The 20,038-nt window shown below is 41.2% G+C and overlaps 1 protein-coding gene across 3 annotated transcripts in view; it reads left to right on the plus strand.

Moving 5' to 3' along the window:
- scn8ab (sodium channel, voltage gated, type VIII, alpha subunit b) overlaps nt 1-12,265 on the plus strand; it is a gene marked incomplete at both ends in the record, with an annotated part of 96,871 nt that extends 84,606 nt beyond the window's left edge. For all 3 annotated transcript variants that reach the window (XM_083972350.1, XM_083972349.1, XM_083972351.1), the window contains 6 exons: nt 1,233-1,517; nt 2,447-2,500; nt 3,185-3,322; nt 4,114-4,218; nt 7,165-7,435; nt 11,100-12,265. In XM_083972350.1, the coding sequence (XP_083828476.1) occupies nt 1,233-1,517; nt 2,447-2,500; nt 3,185-3,322; nt 4,114-4,218; nt 7,165-7,435; nt 11,100-12,265 (2,019 nt within the window). The remainder of the gene's footprint in view (nt 1-1,232; nt 1,518-2,446; nt 2,501-3,184; nt 3,323-4,113; nt 4,219-7,164; nt 7,436-11,099) is intronic.
- Between the last annotated feature and the right edge of the window lie 7,773 nt (nt 12,266-20,038).

The following is a 20,038-nucleotide window of genomic DNA, read 5'->3' on the forward strand; positions in this document are numbered from 1 at the left end:
TTTTTAGATAATTTCACTTGTTGCAAACTAATTTTCACTTGAAAGAAGTAGAAAAATCTTTTTTGTGCTTGTAATAAGCAAGAAAAACTTCACTTCAAACTCCACTATCAGATTTTTCTACTTATTTCAAGTGAAAATCTGCTTGAAAAAAGTAAAAAGTGTCTAAAAACAAGCTACTTTTTATGTGATGAGTCTTATTTTACATATAATGAGATTTGTTTTGACTAGAAATGACATTTTGACTAGAAATAAGATAAATATTCTTGGTAAGATTTTGAGTTTTTGCAGTGTTTATGGAAAATGTTACTGAGAATTAAAAAAAGAAACGATTCAAATGTGTAATAATGAATATTGTTACACCCCCACACCCCTTAATATTTGACTATTTCTCAGAAACTACAGATGTAAAAGGACGGAAAATGACTGTGCATTTGCGTATCTATGTGTGTGTGTTTTCTGTGTGAACATCTTCACAGTGTGTGTGTGTGTCTGAGTGTGTGTGTGTGAGACAGCCTGAAGTCACAGCTGCTCTGTTTCCCCTCCTCTTCCTCCTCCTCCTCCTCCTCCTCCTCTTCCTCCTTCCTCTTCCTCTTCCTCCCCTTCCCCCCTCCTCCTCTTCCTCCTTCCTCCTCCTCCTCTTCCTCTTCCCCCCCCCTCCTCTTCCTCCTCCTCCTCCTCCCCCTCCTCCTCCTCTTCCTCCTCCTCCTCCCCCTCCTTTTCTTCCTTTCCTCATCCTCCTCTTTCTCTTCTTCCTCTTCCTCCCCATCCCCCTCCCCCTCCTCCTCCCTCTCTTCCTCCTCTTCCTCCTCCTCCTCCTCCTCTTCCTCCTCCTCCTCCCCCTCCTTTTCTTCCTTTCCTCATCCTCCTCTTTCTCTTCTTCCTCTTCCTCCTCCTCCTCCTTCCTCCTCCTCCTCTTCCTCCTCCCCCTCTTCCTCCCCTCCCCCCTCCTCTTCCTCCTCTTCCTCCTCCTCCTCCTCCTCTCCCCCTCCTCTTCCTCCCCTCCCCCCTCCTCTTCCTCCTCTTCCTCCTCCTCCTCCTCCTCTCCCCCCTCCTCTTCCTCCTCCTCCTCCTCCTCTTCCTCCTTCCTCTTCCTCCTCCTCTTCCTCCTCCTCCTCCTCCTCTCCCTCCTCTTCCTCCCCCCCCTCCCCCCCCTCCTCCCCCTCCTCCTCCTCCTCTCTCCTCCCCCTCCTCCTCCTCTCCCCCCCCCCCCCCCCCCCCTCCTCCTCCTCCAGGTGGTGGTGAACGCCCTGGTGGGAGCGATCCCCTCCATCATGAACGTGCTGCTGGTGTGCCTGATCTTCTGGCTGATCTTCAGCATCATGGGCGTGAACCTGTTTGCGGGGAAGTACTACTACTGCTACAACAGCACGGCCGAGGAGAACTTCCTGCCCGAGGACGTCAACAACAAGACCGAGTGTTTCGCGCTCATCAACTCAAACTATTCCGAAGTCAGATGGAGAAACGTCAAGATCAACTTTGACAACGTCGGTGCTGGATACCTGGCTCTGCTGCAAGTGGTGAGGAGGAGATGATTCTGTTTTTTTTTTGTTTTTTTACATTAGTTTAAAGCTGTACAGAAAAGAAAATTGAATTTGAACCCACTCTGGGTCATAAAATTAGTGTAATAACTCATCTATCAGACGATGTAGGCCAAACTTTGTGCAAAATTCTATTTTTGAGTAAATCCGGGATGAAAGTGTGGTATTTTTTTTCCCGCATTGGATAATGCAGGCGCACGGATTATACTACGTCACACTGCAAAAACTCAAAATCTTTCCAAGAATATTTGTCTTATTTCTTGTCAAAATGTCTCATTTCTAGTCAAAACTAACCTCTTTCCACTTTAAATAAGACTCATCACCTAAAAATTAACTTGTTTTTAGATCATTTTCACTTGTTTCAAACTAATTTTCACTTGAAATAAGTAAAAAAAATCTGCCAGTGAAAGCAAGTTTTTTGTGCTTGTAATTAGGAAGAAAAACTTGCTCCACTATCAGATTATTTTAAGTGAAAATCTGCTTGAAAGAAGTAAAAAGTCTCTAAAAACAAGCTGCTTTTTAATGCGATGAGTCTTATTTTAAGTAGAATGAGATTTGTTTTGACTAGAAATGACATTTTGACTAAAAATAAGACAAATATTCTTGGTAAGATATTAGATTTTTTGCAGTGCAGCCTGCACACGATTCACCAGCCACTGATATTGGATCCGTCATCCGTCATTCAAACGTCTGAGACACACACACACACACACGGAGCTCGTCTCGCCCCAAGCTTTGAATATCCCGCCCGCTCGATAACGACCAATCAAAATTCGTTTTCCTTACTCAGGTAAACTCGTGTTGCAGCTCGTGACAACTCGGCGCGACAAACAGGACAAACGGCCATTTCTGTAGCTACACCTTTAACCAGTATTTTCTCTCACACACTCTGTCTGCACATCCAACAGGCCACATTCAAAGGCTGGATGGACATCATGTACGCTGCCATCGACTCGAGAAAGGTAAGAAGGGAACTTCCAGATCGACGTGCAGAACAGTCAAGGACAAATGTTTGGAGAATGACACAAATATTAATTTTCACAAAGCCTGCTGCTTCAGTTTTTATGATTTTCAATTTGCATATACTCCAGAGTGTTATGAGGAGTGATCAGATGAAATGCAATTAATTGAAAATTAACTTTAAAGGGACAGTTCAACATTTTGGCAAATTGGCCCATTGCCATACAGTAACCCCTATAGTCATACAGTAGCAGTAGGTTCGTTTAGAACGGCGGAGCAGAGCCGTGAGCTGCTCAGAGCTACGCTACGGAGGCTCATTATGGGATTTCTTGGTTTCCCTCATCAAACTCATCAAATACACAATCCAACAACTCCACAACGCTCTGGTGGACAAGTTGTGACCTGCACATTCACCACGCTATGAGATAATAACACAACGTTACCACACAGAGTTGTTTTAGAGGGAAATACAGAGACTGCTTGATGAAAAACTGTCCCTGAAGGCAACGTGCATCAGCGGTTTAGCATGAAGGCAAAAAAAAGCCTTTGACTCTTATGAAATGCTTGTAATTATACTTCAGTAACCATAGTAACATCGGACAAGAAGATCTAAAAACACTGAAGCAGCAAACTTTGTGAGAACTGTAGAGTTTTAGTTCCTGTCTTGATCTTTGACCTGTGGACAGGTGGAGGACCAGCCTCGCTACGAGGACAACTTATACATGTACATCTACTTCGTCATCTTCATCATCTTCGGCTCCTTCTTCACCCTCAACCTGTTCATCGGTGTCATCATCGACAACTTCAACCAGCAGAAGAAAAAGATAAGTTTTATTATGTTTCTCACTTTCACTTTTCTCCTTCAGAATGAAACATTTGGGAAAATGTGTAGTTTTTTTGCTTTCGCTTTCTAGATTTTAGTGGGATAAAAGGATCGATACTCGTCTCATCCGTGTCCATTAAATATGAAGCAACAGTCTATTAGAGCAGCGAGGAACGAAGGAAGGAAGTGTTAATGAAATGTGGAGGAGGCTTTTAACTTTTTACACAGAGCCACTCGCTGTTTATGTGAAGCTGAGCTACGATCTCAGCTTCATGTCGACCAAACAGACACGACAGAGCAAGAAGAGGAGGAAGGGAAGTCACACACTGCAAAAACTCAAAATCTTTCCAAGAATATTTGTCTTATTTCTTGTCAAAATGTCTAATTTCTAGTCAAAACTAAACTCTTTCCACTTAAAATAAGACTCATCACCTAAAGATTAACTTGTTTTTAGATCATTTTCACTTGTTTCAAACTAATTTTCACTTGAAATAAGTAGAAAAATGCCAGTGAAAGCAAGTTTTTTGTGCTTGTAATAAGAAAGAAAAACTTGCTCCACTATCAGATTTTTCTACTTATTTCAAGTGAAAATCTGCTTGAAAGAAGTAAAAAGTGTCTAAAAACAAGCTACTTTTTATGTGATGAGTCTTATTTTAAGTAGAATGAGATTTGTTTTGACGAGAAATAAGACAAATATTCTTGGTGAGATTTTGAGTTTTTGCAGTGCATGACTTCTTGGTCGAATCCTTGCAGGTTGTAACCAGAACTGTTTTTTTTTTTTTGTCCCTTTACTTTGGAGGTCAGGACATCTTCATGACGGAGGAGCAGAAGAAATATTACAACGCCATGAAGAAGCTGGGGTCCAAGAAACCCCAGAAACCCATCCCCAGGCCTCAGGTAGACACACACACACACTCAGCACGACTCTGAAACTTTACATTTAACAAGTAAAGTGCGTCCAAGCAAATTTACATTGGTAGAATTTCATGACATTGTATTTAACATAGAAGAATACATAATATTTCCAATAAAACTGGTGTAATTATTGAAAGGCCCCATCATTAAACTTAGGTAACTGTCACTACATTACTAATTATTGTACTGATGGAAATTTGCTTGGACACACTTTATTTCCAACAGTTTTCATTGACAGATGTGTAAATAATAAACTCCACACCTAACACACACACACACACACACAATTTAAAAAGCACAAATAAAAATATAGGGTGACCAAATATCCTATTTTGCTCGGACATGTCCACTTTTCACTTTTCACTTTTCACAAATTTCCGGTTTCCATTGTTTTTCATGGGACATTTAAAGGTAGAGTTAGAAGATCCTGGAAAAATGGTTTTGAGCAGGCTACATGTTGAAAATACACAATTCAAAAGTCCATAAAAACCTGTTCTTCTGACTTTTCCCCAAAGCCTCCAGAGCTCAGGAACGTGAAATGCTTCTGTTCTTTTCAGCCGTAACGTTGTCGTTGAATTTAGCGAACTAGCATGAGCTCTGGCTGGTACAAAATTGTCAAAATTATAGCAACAACCACCCTCCTCCCATCGCAATATCAACATGCACGATAAACACATTGCAAAAGGCTGCCTGATAGAGAAGCAATGACAAATACTTTTCCAGAATAATTTGATTGATTGTCATGTTTGTTCTGGCTCGACTTCTCCTGTTTAGTCGACTTATAACGTGTGGAGTTTGTTCACAGCGTCGCAAGCTTTCCTCTCTTCTTTTTCCTCTCTGTTTTTGGTGTATTTGTGTGGCAGCGTTACAGCGCCACCACAGGCCTGGTGTATAAGAAAACATACACATACATTCAATTCCGTGCAATTCCTGCGTTTTTATAAAAAATGGACTGAAAATACACTGTAGTTCATGTACTACAGTGTATTGAGTCCATTTTTTATAAAAACGCAGGAATTGCACGGTTAAAGGTAGGGTCTGGAGTTTTGTTCCTTGCAGTTTGTAAACAAAACATTGAAACTCAGCCCCTCCTCTCGGGCTAAGCTGTGTAGCCGCCTGCCCCTGACAGCAGCAGTTGTCATGACAACAAAGGAAAGGAAATACAATCTGAAAGAACCGCTGGAGCCGTGGGCCGATTAGCCGATCTTTCGCCAACACCGGGAGCCTCCAGTGTTATGTTTTTATGCCGTTGTGATGAACTAAGAAGCGGGTGTTAGCGGCGGATGCTAACCGCTACCGCTAGCCAAAGTTAGCATCGAGCTAGCTCACCACAACGGCCCTAGTATTTGTTACCAGTGTCGGTGACGGTGGGGAATCGGTCCGCGGCTCCAGCGCTTCACTCAGACTGTATTTCTTTTTCTTTGCGGTCCTGACTGCTGCTGCTGAGAGAGAGAGACTCGTTAGCATCAGAGACAGCTAGTGGCTAACAGAACTGAGCCTGCTACTCTGCTGCACGTAGCTTCACCTGAGCTCCGTCATTGGCTGGAGAGAAAACACGACTCTCTAGCTCCACCCAGAAACGTCCATGTGCACAACAAAACCTGAACAAAACAGAGCAAAAGACCTAAATACAGGCAGGCGGAGGGGGCGCTGCAGACACAGCCCCCACCACACAGGACTTGAAGCCCAGAGGAGATGATTAAGACGGATTTCATTTGTACAAGTCTAATGTTTATTTTTGGGCACAAAACTCCAGACCCAACCTTTAACATGCACACCTGAATATTTCCTTTTTATTTATCGCAAGTCATGTCGTCGTTGCAGTAGCCTATTGAACAGTGTCGTTGCACATCAGACATTTTGCTGATATCGCGCAGGAGGACGAATATGAATGTAGCCTATGTTTTCTTTTACATTGAGTTAATTGGCTTTTTACATGTAATTTATATTATTTCACACAAACACTCTCCATCCCCCCAATGTCCTACACCGACTTTGTGAATAAATGAATTATGCTCCAGAAACTATTTAAAGGGATAGTTCACCCAAAATTCAAATGTCACTCATTATCTACTCCCCCTCATGTGGACTAAGGGCTGGGAGAAGTTTCAGAGTCCTCCGTGGCTTCTCTGAGTTACAGGGGGTCTCGGCGTAGCAGTGCATGTCCATATAACGGTTGAGAATGGATACCAACTGTCTTCGTAACAAAAAGACACACCAAAAAACATCCAGATACCTCCATGCTGCTCGTATGTAATGTCCGTCTTGTATTGAAGCCCCGACATGAGAAATTGTACCGAAAAAAATTAAATAAGTCTAGATTTTAAGCTTGTTTTGTAGCGGAAGCTTCTCGAAACTAGGAAGAGGAGCTTTGAGAAGCTTCCGCTACAAAACAAGCTTAAAATCTAGACTTATTTAATTTTTTTCGGGACAATTTCTCATGTCGGGGCTTCAATACAAGAGGGACATTACTGTACATACGAGCAGCATGGAGGTATTTGGATGTTTTTTGGTGTGTCTTTTTGTTACGAAGACAGTTGGTATCCATTCTCGTTATATGGACATGCACTGCTACGCCGAGACCCCCTGTAACTCAGAGAAGCCACGGAGGACTCTGAAACTTCTCCCAGCCCTTAGTCCACATGAGGGGGAGTAGATAATGAGACATTTCAATTATGGGTGAACTATACCTTTAATTGGCTTTTTACATGTAATTTATATTATTTCACACAAACACTCTCCATCCATCCCCCCAATGTCCTACACCGACTTTGTGAATAAATGAATTATGCTCCAGAAACTATTTAATTAATCACGTCGTCAGAACATGTGCATGAATGTTCCTGCTGCACATTTCTCACTCTGCTCCTCCTCTTCTTCCTCCTCCTCCTCCTCTTCCTCCTCCTCCTCCTCCTCCTCTCTCCTCAGAACACCATCCAGGGCATGGTGTTTGACTTTGTGACGCAGCAGGTGTTCGACATCTCCATCATGATCCTCATCTGCCTCAACATGGTCACCATGATGGTGGAGACGGACGACCAGTCGGAGGACACGGAGCTCGTGCTCTACTGGGTCAACTTCGTCTTCATCATCGTCTTCACCACGGAGTTCGTGCTCAAGCTGTTTGCGCTGCGTCACTACTACTTCACCAACGGCTGGAACATCTTTGACGTGGTTGTGGTCATCCTTTCGATCGTGGGCACGTATTCAAAACTCTTTATTTATTCCCCCGGGGGGGTGAGAGGGAGAGGGAGAGAAGCGGTGGAGCGGTGGAGCGGCTTCACTGGAAATTACAGCTCTGAGAATCACAGCGCTGAACGGCTGCAACTCAACATCTGAATTTATCTGCGCATCAACTTATTGTAGATTTTAATACCAAGAGAGAAAATAGAGACAAAATGGAGCAAGACAATAAAATAAGCTGGTTTGGGTTAAATAAAAGTGTAGTAATGAAATTATCAATGATTGGAGGTAGAAAGAAAAATGCATCATCAAACTTGCCTCAACTTGGGCTTGAGAAAAAAAGCCTGGCTTTTTAGTGGCAAATGCACTGCAAAAAAAATATTTTCAAGAATATTTGTCTTATTTCTTGTCAAAATGTCTCATTTCTAGTCAAAACTAATCTCTTTCCACTTAAAATAAGACTCATCACCTAAAAATTAACTTGTTTTTAGATAATTTTCACTTGTTTCAAACTAATTTTCACTTGAAATAAGTAGAAAAATCTGCCAGTGAAAGCAGGTTTTTTGTGCTTGTAATAAGAAAGAAAAACTTGCTCCACTATCAGATTTTTCTTCTTATTTCAAGTGAAAATCTGCTTGAAAGAAGTAAAAAGTGTCTAAAAACAAACTACGTTTTAACGTGATGAGTCTTATTTTAAGTAAAATGAGATTTGTTTTGACTAGAAAGAAGACAAATAGTCTTGGTAAGATTTTGAGTTTTTGCAGTGTGTGACTTTGATTGATGTCTGGAAATCCCAGATCCCAACCAATGAACCAATCAGAGAGCCGATCATGTTGCACGTGATTCCTGACCTTAATATCTTAATATTGCAAATCTAGTTCTATCTAATTGTATTGGGGAGTTTTATTTGCAATAGATACAGTTAATTCTCACAATAAGATCAAGATCAAACATAGTCCTTGTAGTGACCCTTTCTCACGGTGGCTGATTGATACAGAAATGAAGAGAGCATCCAAACCAAGACTTAATTTCAGTAGCATATTTCACTTAAAACAAATTAAAAAACAAAGCAACATAAAGTACTTTACATAATGGAAACACCTCCATCCCAAAACAGTGAATATATAAAAGCTGAGGAAGTATGGAGGTACATTTGTGTCTTTATTATTCAATCAAAAAAAAAGTTGATTTAAACAAAAAAAGATATTTTCAATCAAAACAACTTTTTTTTTTGATTGAGGTGAAGTTTGTTTTGATTGAAAATATCTTTTTTGTTTAAATCAACTTTTTTTAATTTATTGAATAATAAAGACACAAATGTACCTCCATAAGGAAAAGATGAAAATGAAAAATGAAGTGTAAAAGAACTGGGGCAGTATAAAGGAATAAAAGTATACATTTAAGAAATATAAGAAAGGAGAAGAAGAAAACAAGGTAAAATAAGTATAGAGAGCAGAAGAAAGGAAGGTACATTTGTGTCTTTATTATTCAATCAAAAAAAAAAGTTCATTCAGACAAAAAAGATATTTTCAATCAAAACTACTTTTTTTGATTGAAGTGAAGTTTGTTTTGATTGAAAATATATTTTTTGATATAATAAAGACACAAATGTACCTCCATAAATGTACTTGCATAAAGAAACGCGTTAATAATGGAGGGGCGATGATGATGGAGAGACACCAGAGGAAGGTACAGTAAAAGATGAAAATGAAAAATGAAGTGTAAAAGAAGTCGACTACAACTAGGGCAGAATAAAGGAATCCACCACTTTATTTTCCCATGATCCATTGCGTCACACCACAATGGAAGTGGGTTTTAGTAGCATTCTAGCGAGCAGCTAACTGGTAGCGTTAGCGGCTAACTGGTAGCGTTAGCCACCGGTGTAGGCACCAAATGTGGGGGCTCCGTGCTGCCAAAACTGTTTTGACTAAATCTGATGTTTGTTAAAGCAGAAGTAAGCGATCCGGTCGTTTTCGCTAATGCTGCGTTCCAGGCAGGCTTTTGAAATCGTAAATTACAGCTTCAAGTCACAACTTACGACTTTGTAGCGTTCCAGGCAACCCACTCGTGTTTTTCCGACCTGTTTTACCGGTGAAAGTCACTATAACGGCCACTCGTAACTTCCGACCGGTGAACTCGTACCAGATCGAACTGGTACCACTTCACGGTCGGAAAAATACGAGTTTCCTTGAACGCACCATAACAGTCCTCGTCCCTACGTCGCCACATTCACGGCGTTCCTTGGCTGCACACACAGCCCTGCATGCCGTTCTCTCTCCTCATTGGATAAAAACTGTAGGATACGATAAATGTTTTCTCCTCGGCTCAGAGCAGAGCAGAGGGACTGAGAGACCCGTGTTTCATGTAAGTGATTGCTGTCGGAAGATATAACTATTTAAGACTTATATTAACACAAATATATCACTTACTTCTGCTTTAAGTCTAGAAAACGAATTATTGAACAAACTTTACTATTTCTGTGTGCACGTTTTTGTAATTAGTCATGATTATTGTAGTTGTTAGCTTTGCTGCTGCTGACAGCTAAGTTAACAGCAGCAGCAAACTAACATCAGGACGTCAGCTGTCAAAACATGAAAACTGCACATGAAACTACTCCAGTTAGCTCAGTCATGTTGGAACTAGGATATCCGCTGGAAAAAATATTTTTTTCATGGGCCGTTTATTGAGTTATTGTTTATTGACACTGCTAACGGCTAACGGCTAACAGCTAACGGCTAGCCCAGCTAATCTAAAATGTTTGTTCAACAATTCGTTTTATAGACTTCATAAACATCAGAGTAGTCGCAACGGTGATATAGTGACGTGAAAATGTGACATAAAGCTAAAACCTCGTCCGTATTGTTCTCATTAAAGTTACGTGATGATTATAAATAAAGTCATCACGGCCGATGTCTATCAACCAGTCTATCAACAATACAGTAACGGTGGAATGGAGTGTCATGGCGACACCCAGCATCATTCTCCAGAAAGTGGTGGACCACCTTTTTCCGAACGTCAAAAACGTAAGCCTGTTTTGCCGGTTTTGCTCTTCCGGTGGAATTTTATGTTTACGTTTCCATGGTTTCGGTAGTCGCGGTAAATGCATGGATTTATTTATTTATTTTTTTTCAATGAAAATCTGTAAAACGCATGGATCATCACACCAGCTTTTAACAGTGGATATCACACAAATTGACATCCGTGTTAAAAACCAGCGTTAATAGATCCATGCGTTTACTATAACTATGACAACGACTGAAAACCATGGAAACGGAAACATACAATTCCACCAAACCGGCAAAACCGGCTTCCGGGTTTGACGATATAGATGACATTCGGAAACTTGTGGAAAGAAAGAAGAAGAAGAAAAGAAGCTAAAATAAATAAATAATAATAAAGTAAAAACAGGCTGAAGCAATAAAATAAGTTTCCCTGAGGTTTCTTCGATTTTTCCCTGTTAAAAGGGTTTTCCATGGAGTTTTTCCTCAGTGGATGTGAGGGTCTAAGGACAGAGGATGTTGTTATGATGCCATGTGAAGCCCTTTGAGACAAACTGTTTGTAAAAACGGGCTATACAAATAAAATTGCCTTGCCTTGCCCTTCAAAGATATGCAGTTAGAAGTTTCCTCCTCCTCTTCCTGCTAAACCAACATCTCCTCTCTCTTCTACTCTTCCCTCAGGAATGTTTTTGGCCGAGCTGATCGAGAAGTACTTTGTGTCGCCGACGCTCTTCAGGGTGATCCGTCTGGCTCGTATCGGCCGCATCCTGCGTCTCATCAAGGGCGCCAAGGGCATCAGAACTCTGCTGTTCGCCCTGATGATGTCGCTGCCCGCGCTCTTCAACATCGGGCTGCTGCTCTTCCTGGTCATGTTCATCTTCTCCATCTTCGGCATGTCCAACTTCGGCTACGTGAAGCACGGCGCCGGCATCGACGACATGTACAACTTCGAGACGTTCGGCAACAGCATGATCATCCTGTTCATGATCACCACGTCGGCCGGGTGGGACGGGCTGCTGCTGCCCATCCTCAACTACCCGCCGGACTGCGACCCGGTGCTGGAGAACGCCGGCACCCCGGCCACGGGCAACTGCGGCAACCCGTCGGTGGGCATCTTCTTCTTCGTCATGTACATCATCATCTCCTTCCTCATCGTGGTCAACATGTACATCGCCATCATCCTGGAGAACTTCAGCGTGGCCACGGAGGAGAGCGCCGACCCGCTGAGCGAGGACGACTTCGAGACCTTCTACGAGATCTGGGAGAAGTTCGACCCCGACGCCTCGCAGTTCATCACCTACGCCAAGCTCTCCGACTTCGCCGACGCGCTGGAGCACCCGCTGCGCGTGCCCAAGCCCAACACCATCGAGCTGATCGCCATGGACATGCCCATGGTGAGCGGCGACCGCATCCACTGCCTGGACATCCTGTTCGCCTTCACCAAGCGCGTGCTGGGCGACAGCGGCGAGCTGGACATGCTGCGGCAGCAGATGGAGGAGCGCTTCGTGGCGGCCAACCCCTCCAAGGTGTCGTACGAGCCCATCACCACCACGCTGCGGCGCAAGCAGGAGGACGTGTCGGTGCGGATCATCCAGCGGGCGTACCGGGCCTACCTGGCCAGGCGCGGCTTCATCTGCAAGCGCAAACCGGCCAACAACAAGGTGGAGAACGGCGGGAACAATCAGGACCAGGAAAAAAAGGAGGGCACTCCCTCGACTGCCTCCCTGCCCTCCTATGACAGTGTAACCAAACCTGACAAGGAGAAGCAGGACGACAACAACGAGGGCAAAGGAGGGAGGAAAGAGAAGGGAAGAAACCAAAAAGACATCAGGGAATCTAAATGTTAGAGCGTTGGATTAATAATCACAGTAATAACAATAAAAATTATAATAATGTAACTTCAAGCAAAAGCGAGAGGAAACTCACCCACACAGATGTACAGATTATTTCATTTGCAAGTCAGAAAAAATAATATTCAGTAACTTTTGTTTACAGACTTCATTCTTATATTGATGCAGAGGGGGAAGCCGCTTGGTCTGTTACAGCTTGAAGACTCTTGAACTTCAGTCAAACCAAACATAATCAGCATTACTGTGTGACATTGTTGTATCTAGACTTAACTGATCTTAACACAAAAGGGAACGAAAACACAGAGACACAGAGACGTCTGTTTTGCTCTGTCGCCGCGGAGACGAGGCGAGACGGCGGCGAGGAGGAGGAGGAGGAGAGGGAGGAAGGAGGAGAAGGAGGAACTCTTTACACGAGAGACACCGACCGTCGAGGAGAAACGGGACAAACGCCGTTCGTTCGTTCGTTCGTTCGTTCGTACAGCGGGAATCTACGACGCCTGGATGCAAAGTAATGGATTCCTATGGAAGACGGAGGGAAACACGACGACGAGAACGACGACGTGCTCTTTAGTTCTGTGTCATTTTAGTGCTGAAATGTGTGGTGAGAGGAGTAAAAACGACACGCTCACTCTAAAAGAACAAACAGACAGACAGACAGAAGGAAGGAGGGAGGGATGACTGGTGAGTGAAAGACACAAAATGACAGAGAGCGTTGGAAGTACTTTTTTTGTTTTTTTCTTTTATTATTAAAAAGCTAGAAATTGTTAATTTGAGCAGCAAAAATGCAAACAGATAAAAAAAAAAAGAAAAAAAAGAACAATATCCAACATTTTGCCCATGTCACTTAACTCTTCTACTCATTTTATCTTTGTTATACCCACATCAAAAAAAAGCTTTTTTTGGTTTTTACTTTTTTCTTTCGTTTTCTACTTACATGGGCTTTCACACCAATTGGTTAAGGGTCTGTTTATTATGGGGTCAACTCGGGCCAAGGGCTTACATTTACTCAGAAAGATTTCCAAACAAATACATAAATAATTGTGCTTGTTCAATGCATAGAAATGACTTGCATGATGGCATGTTTTGATCAGAAATCTTGCATGAATTATCATAGTCCACAAGACACTAATACTCAGACCACACAGCAGTGGCCTCGACGGTACGATCGAGACATTGTCGAACAATTTGGAAAAGTTAAGAGAGTTCAGTGTTCATTCGTTTAACAAAGATAAGTGATAACGGGGGGTTGATGAATCTAAACGTGGATCCGAATTTTATCTCATTTATACTCGACACATTTCAGACGACTATGTTTAAAAATTGTTGCCTCTATAAGACGGGAGAACGACGGAGGAGGAGGAAGAGGAGGAGGAGGAGGATGTTAGGACGTTAGTGGTGGTGAAGTGAAATCCAAACATTTATTTGCTGCTGCTGCTCTGGAGAGTGATTTTTGGGGACGCTGACGTGGACGTTGGTGGAGGATGATGTGTCTGGTGTGTGAATAATAATAATAATCATGGGATTGTTGAAAAATGTTTTTGTTAATTTGGACTGAAAAAACAACAACACAACAACACAACTACAACGCAACTTTGAAAACTGAAACACAAAAAAAAGAAGCTTATATTTATTATGATTTGTAATGCACCTATGTAATGTTCCATATACCATCTGCCTTTAGTTTCTGCTGTGTGAGCTGTGGGCATTTCCAGAGTCCTACTACTATACTGTCAGGTGTGAGTGGGTTATGGGATGTTGGGTGTGGATTATGGGATGTTTGGGGGGTGAAGGGGGGGTTGGTGGTAACTCCTTTGTATTCTCTAATGTGGCGGTTCCTGAAAGGGCTGAGAAGAGTTTTACTACTATGATTGATTATTGTTCATTTTGATGCCATTTCTGTATCTGCACATGTGTCGATTGATGATTTATTTATGTATTTGCTTCCTTTTTTGTCTTTTTTTGCTTTTTTTTTGTATGTGAAATTTTCCCTGATGTAATAATTGTCATGTTTGGGTCGGTTGGTTGGTTGGTTGGTTTATGGTGGTGGGTCTTTTATTTGTTACACAGTTTTATTATGAGTCTCATATTATGAAGGTTGTTGGTGGTGGTGGTGGTGGTGGGAGGGGGAGGGGGGGGGGGATCGGTCTCGTGCTGGAACATTTAGCTGTTATTGTCCCATTTTTAACAAGAAGCAGAGAGTGGGTGATGATGATGATGATGATGATGATGAAATGAACATTGTGTGTGGAGAAGCCAAAGAGATCTGCCTTGTTATCGATCCCTTGTTGCCCCTGTTTGTCCATGTGTGGGGGGATATTATGGGGTGAAGTGTTGTTGCCCTGTTGCCCATTCTGTTTTGTTTTTTTTTGTGTTTTTTCTTTTTCTTTTTCTTCTGCTGTCATTATTAGACAGAGAGACCCTAGAAATGTATGCAATGCTTGAAAAAAAAAAAAATACCATCCCTTTTTCTCAGGAGATATTATAGATGTTAATATTATGAGCTCTGCAAACAAAAATGCAAGTGAATGTGATGGGAGTATTTATGAAAATCATGTTTGACTCTTTTGTTTTTTTTATTGGTTGCCATGTTTGATGGACAATGATCTCGGCTGGTCGGAGAGAGGGAGGGTGGAGGGAGGGGCAGTTGTGGTTTTTTGGTTTAGTTTTTTTTTTTTTTTTGCGCTTCCTGCTTTAACGACGCTTAGATTAAAATAGGGCTAGAAGCATCTCAGTGAAACAGCAACATTTCGCTCGCTTAGTTGCAACGACAGCGGGCGTTTGTTACGTATTGATAGCTATGGATTTTTACATTTGTGGTTAAAAGTCATTTATGGGCTGTAGTCTGGTCTCAATTAATGTCAGTAAAACAGAATCATCATAATAATATTGATAATAATAATAACATTAATAATAGTGGTTAATGTTCACCCCCCGACAGCAAAAACACAGGTACAGGAGGAAACACTGTGAGGAGATGTCATGGAAGTGAATTGACCTCTGGCTAAGCCCCGCCCCCTCCACTCATCAACATCCGTAGGAAACATTTCACAGGAGGCAATTGATGATTTTTGGAGACAGAAAGATTAAATTCACTCAGCTTTACTGCTATGGCTGTCGGTTGCCGCGAAACGCCGATAGCGACGGGCTAATTTCTGTTAGCCTGTCTATGGAGTTTTACATTATAGCTACGTTAGCATTAAGCTAGCGGACTTTATGCTTAGTTGTGATACTGGCTAACATCTAAACATCACACGACAATATGTTGCCTCAAATACGTTGTTGACTTAACTTAGAACAGATGTAGACATCCTTGTTAATTTTTATCCATGTTTAGTTGGTGTTGTGGTCTACCGCATAACTTTATCCAGAGCAGACACTTCTCTGGGTTGAGATGTGGCTTAGGAAAAGGAAAAAAACAAAATCCACCCTGTCGCCCAGCCTCTACCCCGTGCACACCGTTTGACCATTTTAAACTTAAAATGTCAAGAAAAAACATATAAAAACAAGTGAAAACTGACTAACTGCAATGCATTTCAGTGGACGTGGAAGCAGAGAATGTCCGAGTGTATGGGCTAGCTATGTGCACTCTGATTGGCTCATCGCGTTTGGGGGCGTGGCTTAGCCATAGGTCAATTGGGGGAAACGTTTGGTTTGAGCTTCACGCCATGTGGACCGGCCCCACGTTTCAGTCTGTTTCAGTGCTCTGAGCATCTCATCCGCCACTTTTCTCCACGTTGCTCTAACCTGCATAACAAAATACCAAATAACCAAACAGAGCACTGGATGCATTACTTATGGTACTTGTGAGCCTATAAGCAAAGCACCACACCAGAGCTTTTTTGCACTTCCTGTTGTGCAGTGATGTCACTTCCTGTTTATGAAACCCCCCCCTCATCAGTTCTCCAGTTCTTCTACTTCTTCTACTTCTTCTTCTTCTTACGGTCCAGTTGCTGCATGAGATCTCCAAAAATCAGTGTGGGTGTTAACTTGAACCAAATAAAAACTCTGAATGATACGCATTAAAGCTACTGCCGTCCATTTTCTCCAACAAGAATCACCACGGATACAGAGACGAACCACAGAAAGAAGCCTAACAAAAAAAAAAAAAATACAAAAAAAGAAGAAAAAAATACACACATTACATCCATTCGGTTAGAAAAAATAAAAAATACAATAAAAACAATACAATACAGTTCAGGCTATGTTCTATACGGCACAAACTGCAAAAAGCTAAGAATGGACTTTTTAAGAAACTATAAATAATGTAATATATGATTTTATTTTAACGGCATGTGTAGTTTTTTTTTTGTAAATACAGGATTACTTAAAAAAAAACTACAGCTATTAATCTAACACTTAAAATATGAATAATAACCATAAATGAATAGAATGGCTTCCAGCTGACACCCCTCGTCACACTCGTTAGGCTGTGACACGTTCGTTCGTTAGATGGAGTAGATTTCTGAGTCACTTTTCACAAAAAAAGAGGAGGAGGAGTTCGCTAAAAGAATCTATGTTAAAAAGCAGAAATTGTATTTAAAACTGTATAAATCAATACGTATGTATACAGAGCTATATTACATACATATATATTATATATATATATATAAAAACATATATATATATATATAGTATATAATGCATTAGAGCAATGTCTGTCACTCAACTCTCCTGTCCACTCCTTAATTGCATTGAGGTGAAACCAGAACCACAGAGTGTAAACTGATCATGCTTCTTCTTTCTTTGTGTGGTTTTACCGCTCAGAGTTTAAAAAAAGATAAATTAAAAAAATTAAAAAAGAAAGAAATAAAGAAAGAAAAAGCCAGGATCTCTGGCCCCGCCCCGGATGAAACCGGGTCAAACCAGAGTACTACGGTGCATGGTGTTGTACTTGGTGAGAGGATTGCACTACCAGCAAACAAACACACCCCCTCCCTCTCTCCCTCTCTCTCTTTTCTACATGTGTGTGTGAAGATGTCTTGCCCCTAGTTTCCTATATTGTACACACACAACAACAAGGATATAAAGATGCAGACATACACACACAAATACACAAATACATATATATAGGCTACTACACAAAGACACACACATGCTCATTGCATTTTGCAGGCAACAGCCAGTTTGCCACCAGTTATGAGCCACAGTTTCACTTTGTGTGTGACCAAGTCTTTTTGCTCGTTTCAGCTCTTGTCCCCGATCCATGTTTCCACGTTAACACACTGCTGCAGTTTGGAGTTGATCTTTTTTGATTTTTTTTTTTTTTTTTTTGCTTTTATGTTATTTATTTATTGATCGATTTATTTTTTATTTATTTTGCTGTCACTTTCAATATGATAATATCTAATGATTTAAGGGTTAGTTGTCTTAACTTGTCTGTGTATTTGTTTATGGTGCAATATCTCTTAACGGCACGTGCCTTTTTAGCTTCCTATTTAGTCTGTCAATTAAAAATAAAAAAAATAAAAATTCAGCAACGAGGATCTCAAAACCCATGGGAGTGAATCAATCAAAAATGGAGCACGATAGAAACGATGTATTGAGTTCAAAATTAACTTGTAAACTGATAAACTCACCACCTATAGATTTAGACAGTCTGGACTAACATCTTGTAGAGTCATGTAGTACAAGTGCTCTCTCTCTCTCTGTGTGTGTGTGTGTGTGTGTGTGTGTGTTCTGTCGACCGGTGACAGAACAGCTTGCCTTCTGTTTTACACTTGTGTTCATTTCCAAAAATGTTGTTTTTTTATTTTAATTTATACCAGTCGGTATAATGATGATAATAATAATGATAATAATAATAATATGAGGCCATTCTTTTGTAGCATGACTGAGATTTAAAAAAAATATTTCCTTTTTTCTTTGCTGAAAATAGGCTAACTGAAAAAAACAACAACAATCTTTTGACTGTCATTATCTTTGCCACTAATACAGTCAGAGAGAGGGACATGTGTTGCACAACCACCACATGGGACAATTAAAATGAGAACCAGTGAAAGAATGTCTTCATTTGAGCACGAATCTATTTCCAAACAATAAAGCAGCCTTCCAGTTACACACCTCTGGCTGGTGTCGTTTTTGGGTTTTGATATATATATAAAGAGTGTAAAGACTGCCATTTTTTATTATTATCATTTATCATGCAGGAGAAGAAGAAGATGCTGGGCTTGGACTGCTTTATTTATTTATTTCCTTTTTTTTTTTTGCTGTTTCAACTTCCTCATTTCAAGTGTTTTAGCACAGAGATGCTTCAAGCTGCTGCTGGTTATAATAATAGATAACACTTTACAATAAGGGTCCCTTAGTTAAAGCAGAAGTAAGCGATCCGGTCGTTTTGGCTAATGCTGCGTTCCAGGCAGGCTTTTGAAACCGTAAATTACAGCTTCAAGTCACGACTTACGACTTTGTAGCGTTCCAGGCAACCCACTCGTGTTTCTCCGACCTGTTTTACCTGTGAAAGTCACTATAACGGCCACTCGTAACTTCCGACCCGTGAACTCGTACCAGATCGAACTGGTACGACTTCACAGGTCGGAAAAACACGAGTTACGGGTTGCCTTGAACGCACCATAACGTCTTGTCAGCTGATGGAGTTAGCAGCCCCCGCCCTCGTCATGGATCTATTGGTCCTCGTCCCTACGTCACCACATTCACGCGCATCCCTTGGCTGCACACACAGAGAGGACTGCCCCTTTATGCCGTTCTCTCTCCTCATTGGATAAAACTTGTAGGATACGAGAAAAGTTTTCTCCTCGGCTTACAGCAGAGCAGAGTGACTGACAGACCCGTGTTTCAGACCAAACACTCTAAAGAAGTGATTGCTGTCGGAATATACAACTATTTAAGACTTATATTAACACAAAAATATCGCTTACTTCTGCTTTAATGTTAGTTAGTACATTATTATTATTAATATATAAACTAATGTGTTAATTAATGCTGAGTAATGCATACATAATGATAACTAATTCAACTTTTAAATAATTTATCAACTGACTTTGAGTAGTAAACTTTAATGGGCTACATTAATTAATGTGTTTCCTAATCCTAAGTAATACTTGATAATGATTGTTAATATATCTGTAAACAGTTAATTAATGCTTAATAATGTACTAACTAAAGTTAATTAGGGGACCCTTATTGTAAAGTGTTACCTTTCTGCTGTTTCAACTTCCTCATTTCAAGTGTTTTAGCACAGAGATGCTTCAAGCTGCTGCTGGTTATAATAATAACAACAACAATCTCTAAAAGCAGCTGGTTTTAAGTTGCTAAAAACATCATCATCAGAATAGAAATGTTTTATATTATCATTATGTTGTTTTCTATTTGTTCACATTTACGTCATAATACCTGAGTGCGATGATGGTTGGAGTTGATGTGGTTGGTTGGGTGTGTCGTGGTGCAACTGCACTGAGACGACTTTAAAAGCTTGTGTATGTGTGTGTATGTGTGTGTGCATGTGAGTCTTTCTTTCCCCCTTTATGTGTGTGTGTGTGTGTGTGTGTGTAAGGTGGCGCACTGAAAAAGGGAAAGAGGGGAGGATGGAGAGAGGGAGGGAGGGAGGGAGGGTGTTAGCAGAGACAGCACTGCAGTGCAGATAGATGAATGCAGTGGCCGGGGCTGAGTCAGCAGCAAAGCTCCCAACAGGCTCAGACTGTACAGAGCTGTAGCACTGTAGAGCAGCAGCAGCACAGAGAGAGAGAGAGGGAAGGAGCCACAGCAAGAAGAAGATGATGAAAAAGTAAATGAGAACAATAAATAGAGGCACAC

The sequence above is a fragment of the Trachurus trachurus genome, assembly GCF_905171665.1.
Source record: "Trachurus trachurus genome assembly, chromosome: 5".
In the NCBI taxonomy this organism is placed as follows: domain Eukaryota; kingdom Metazoa; phylum Chordata; class Actinopteri; order Carangiformes; family Carangidae; genus Trachurus; species Trachurus trachurus.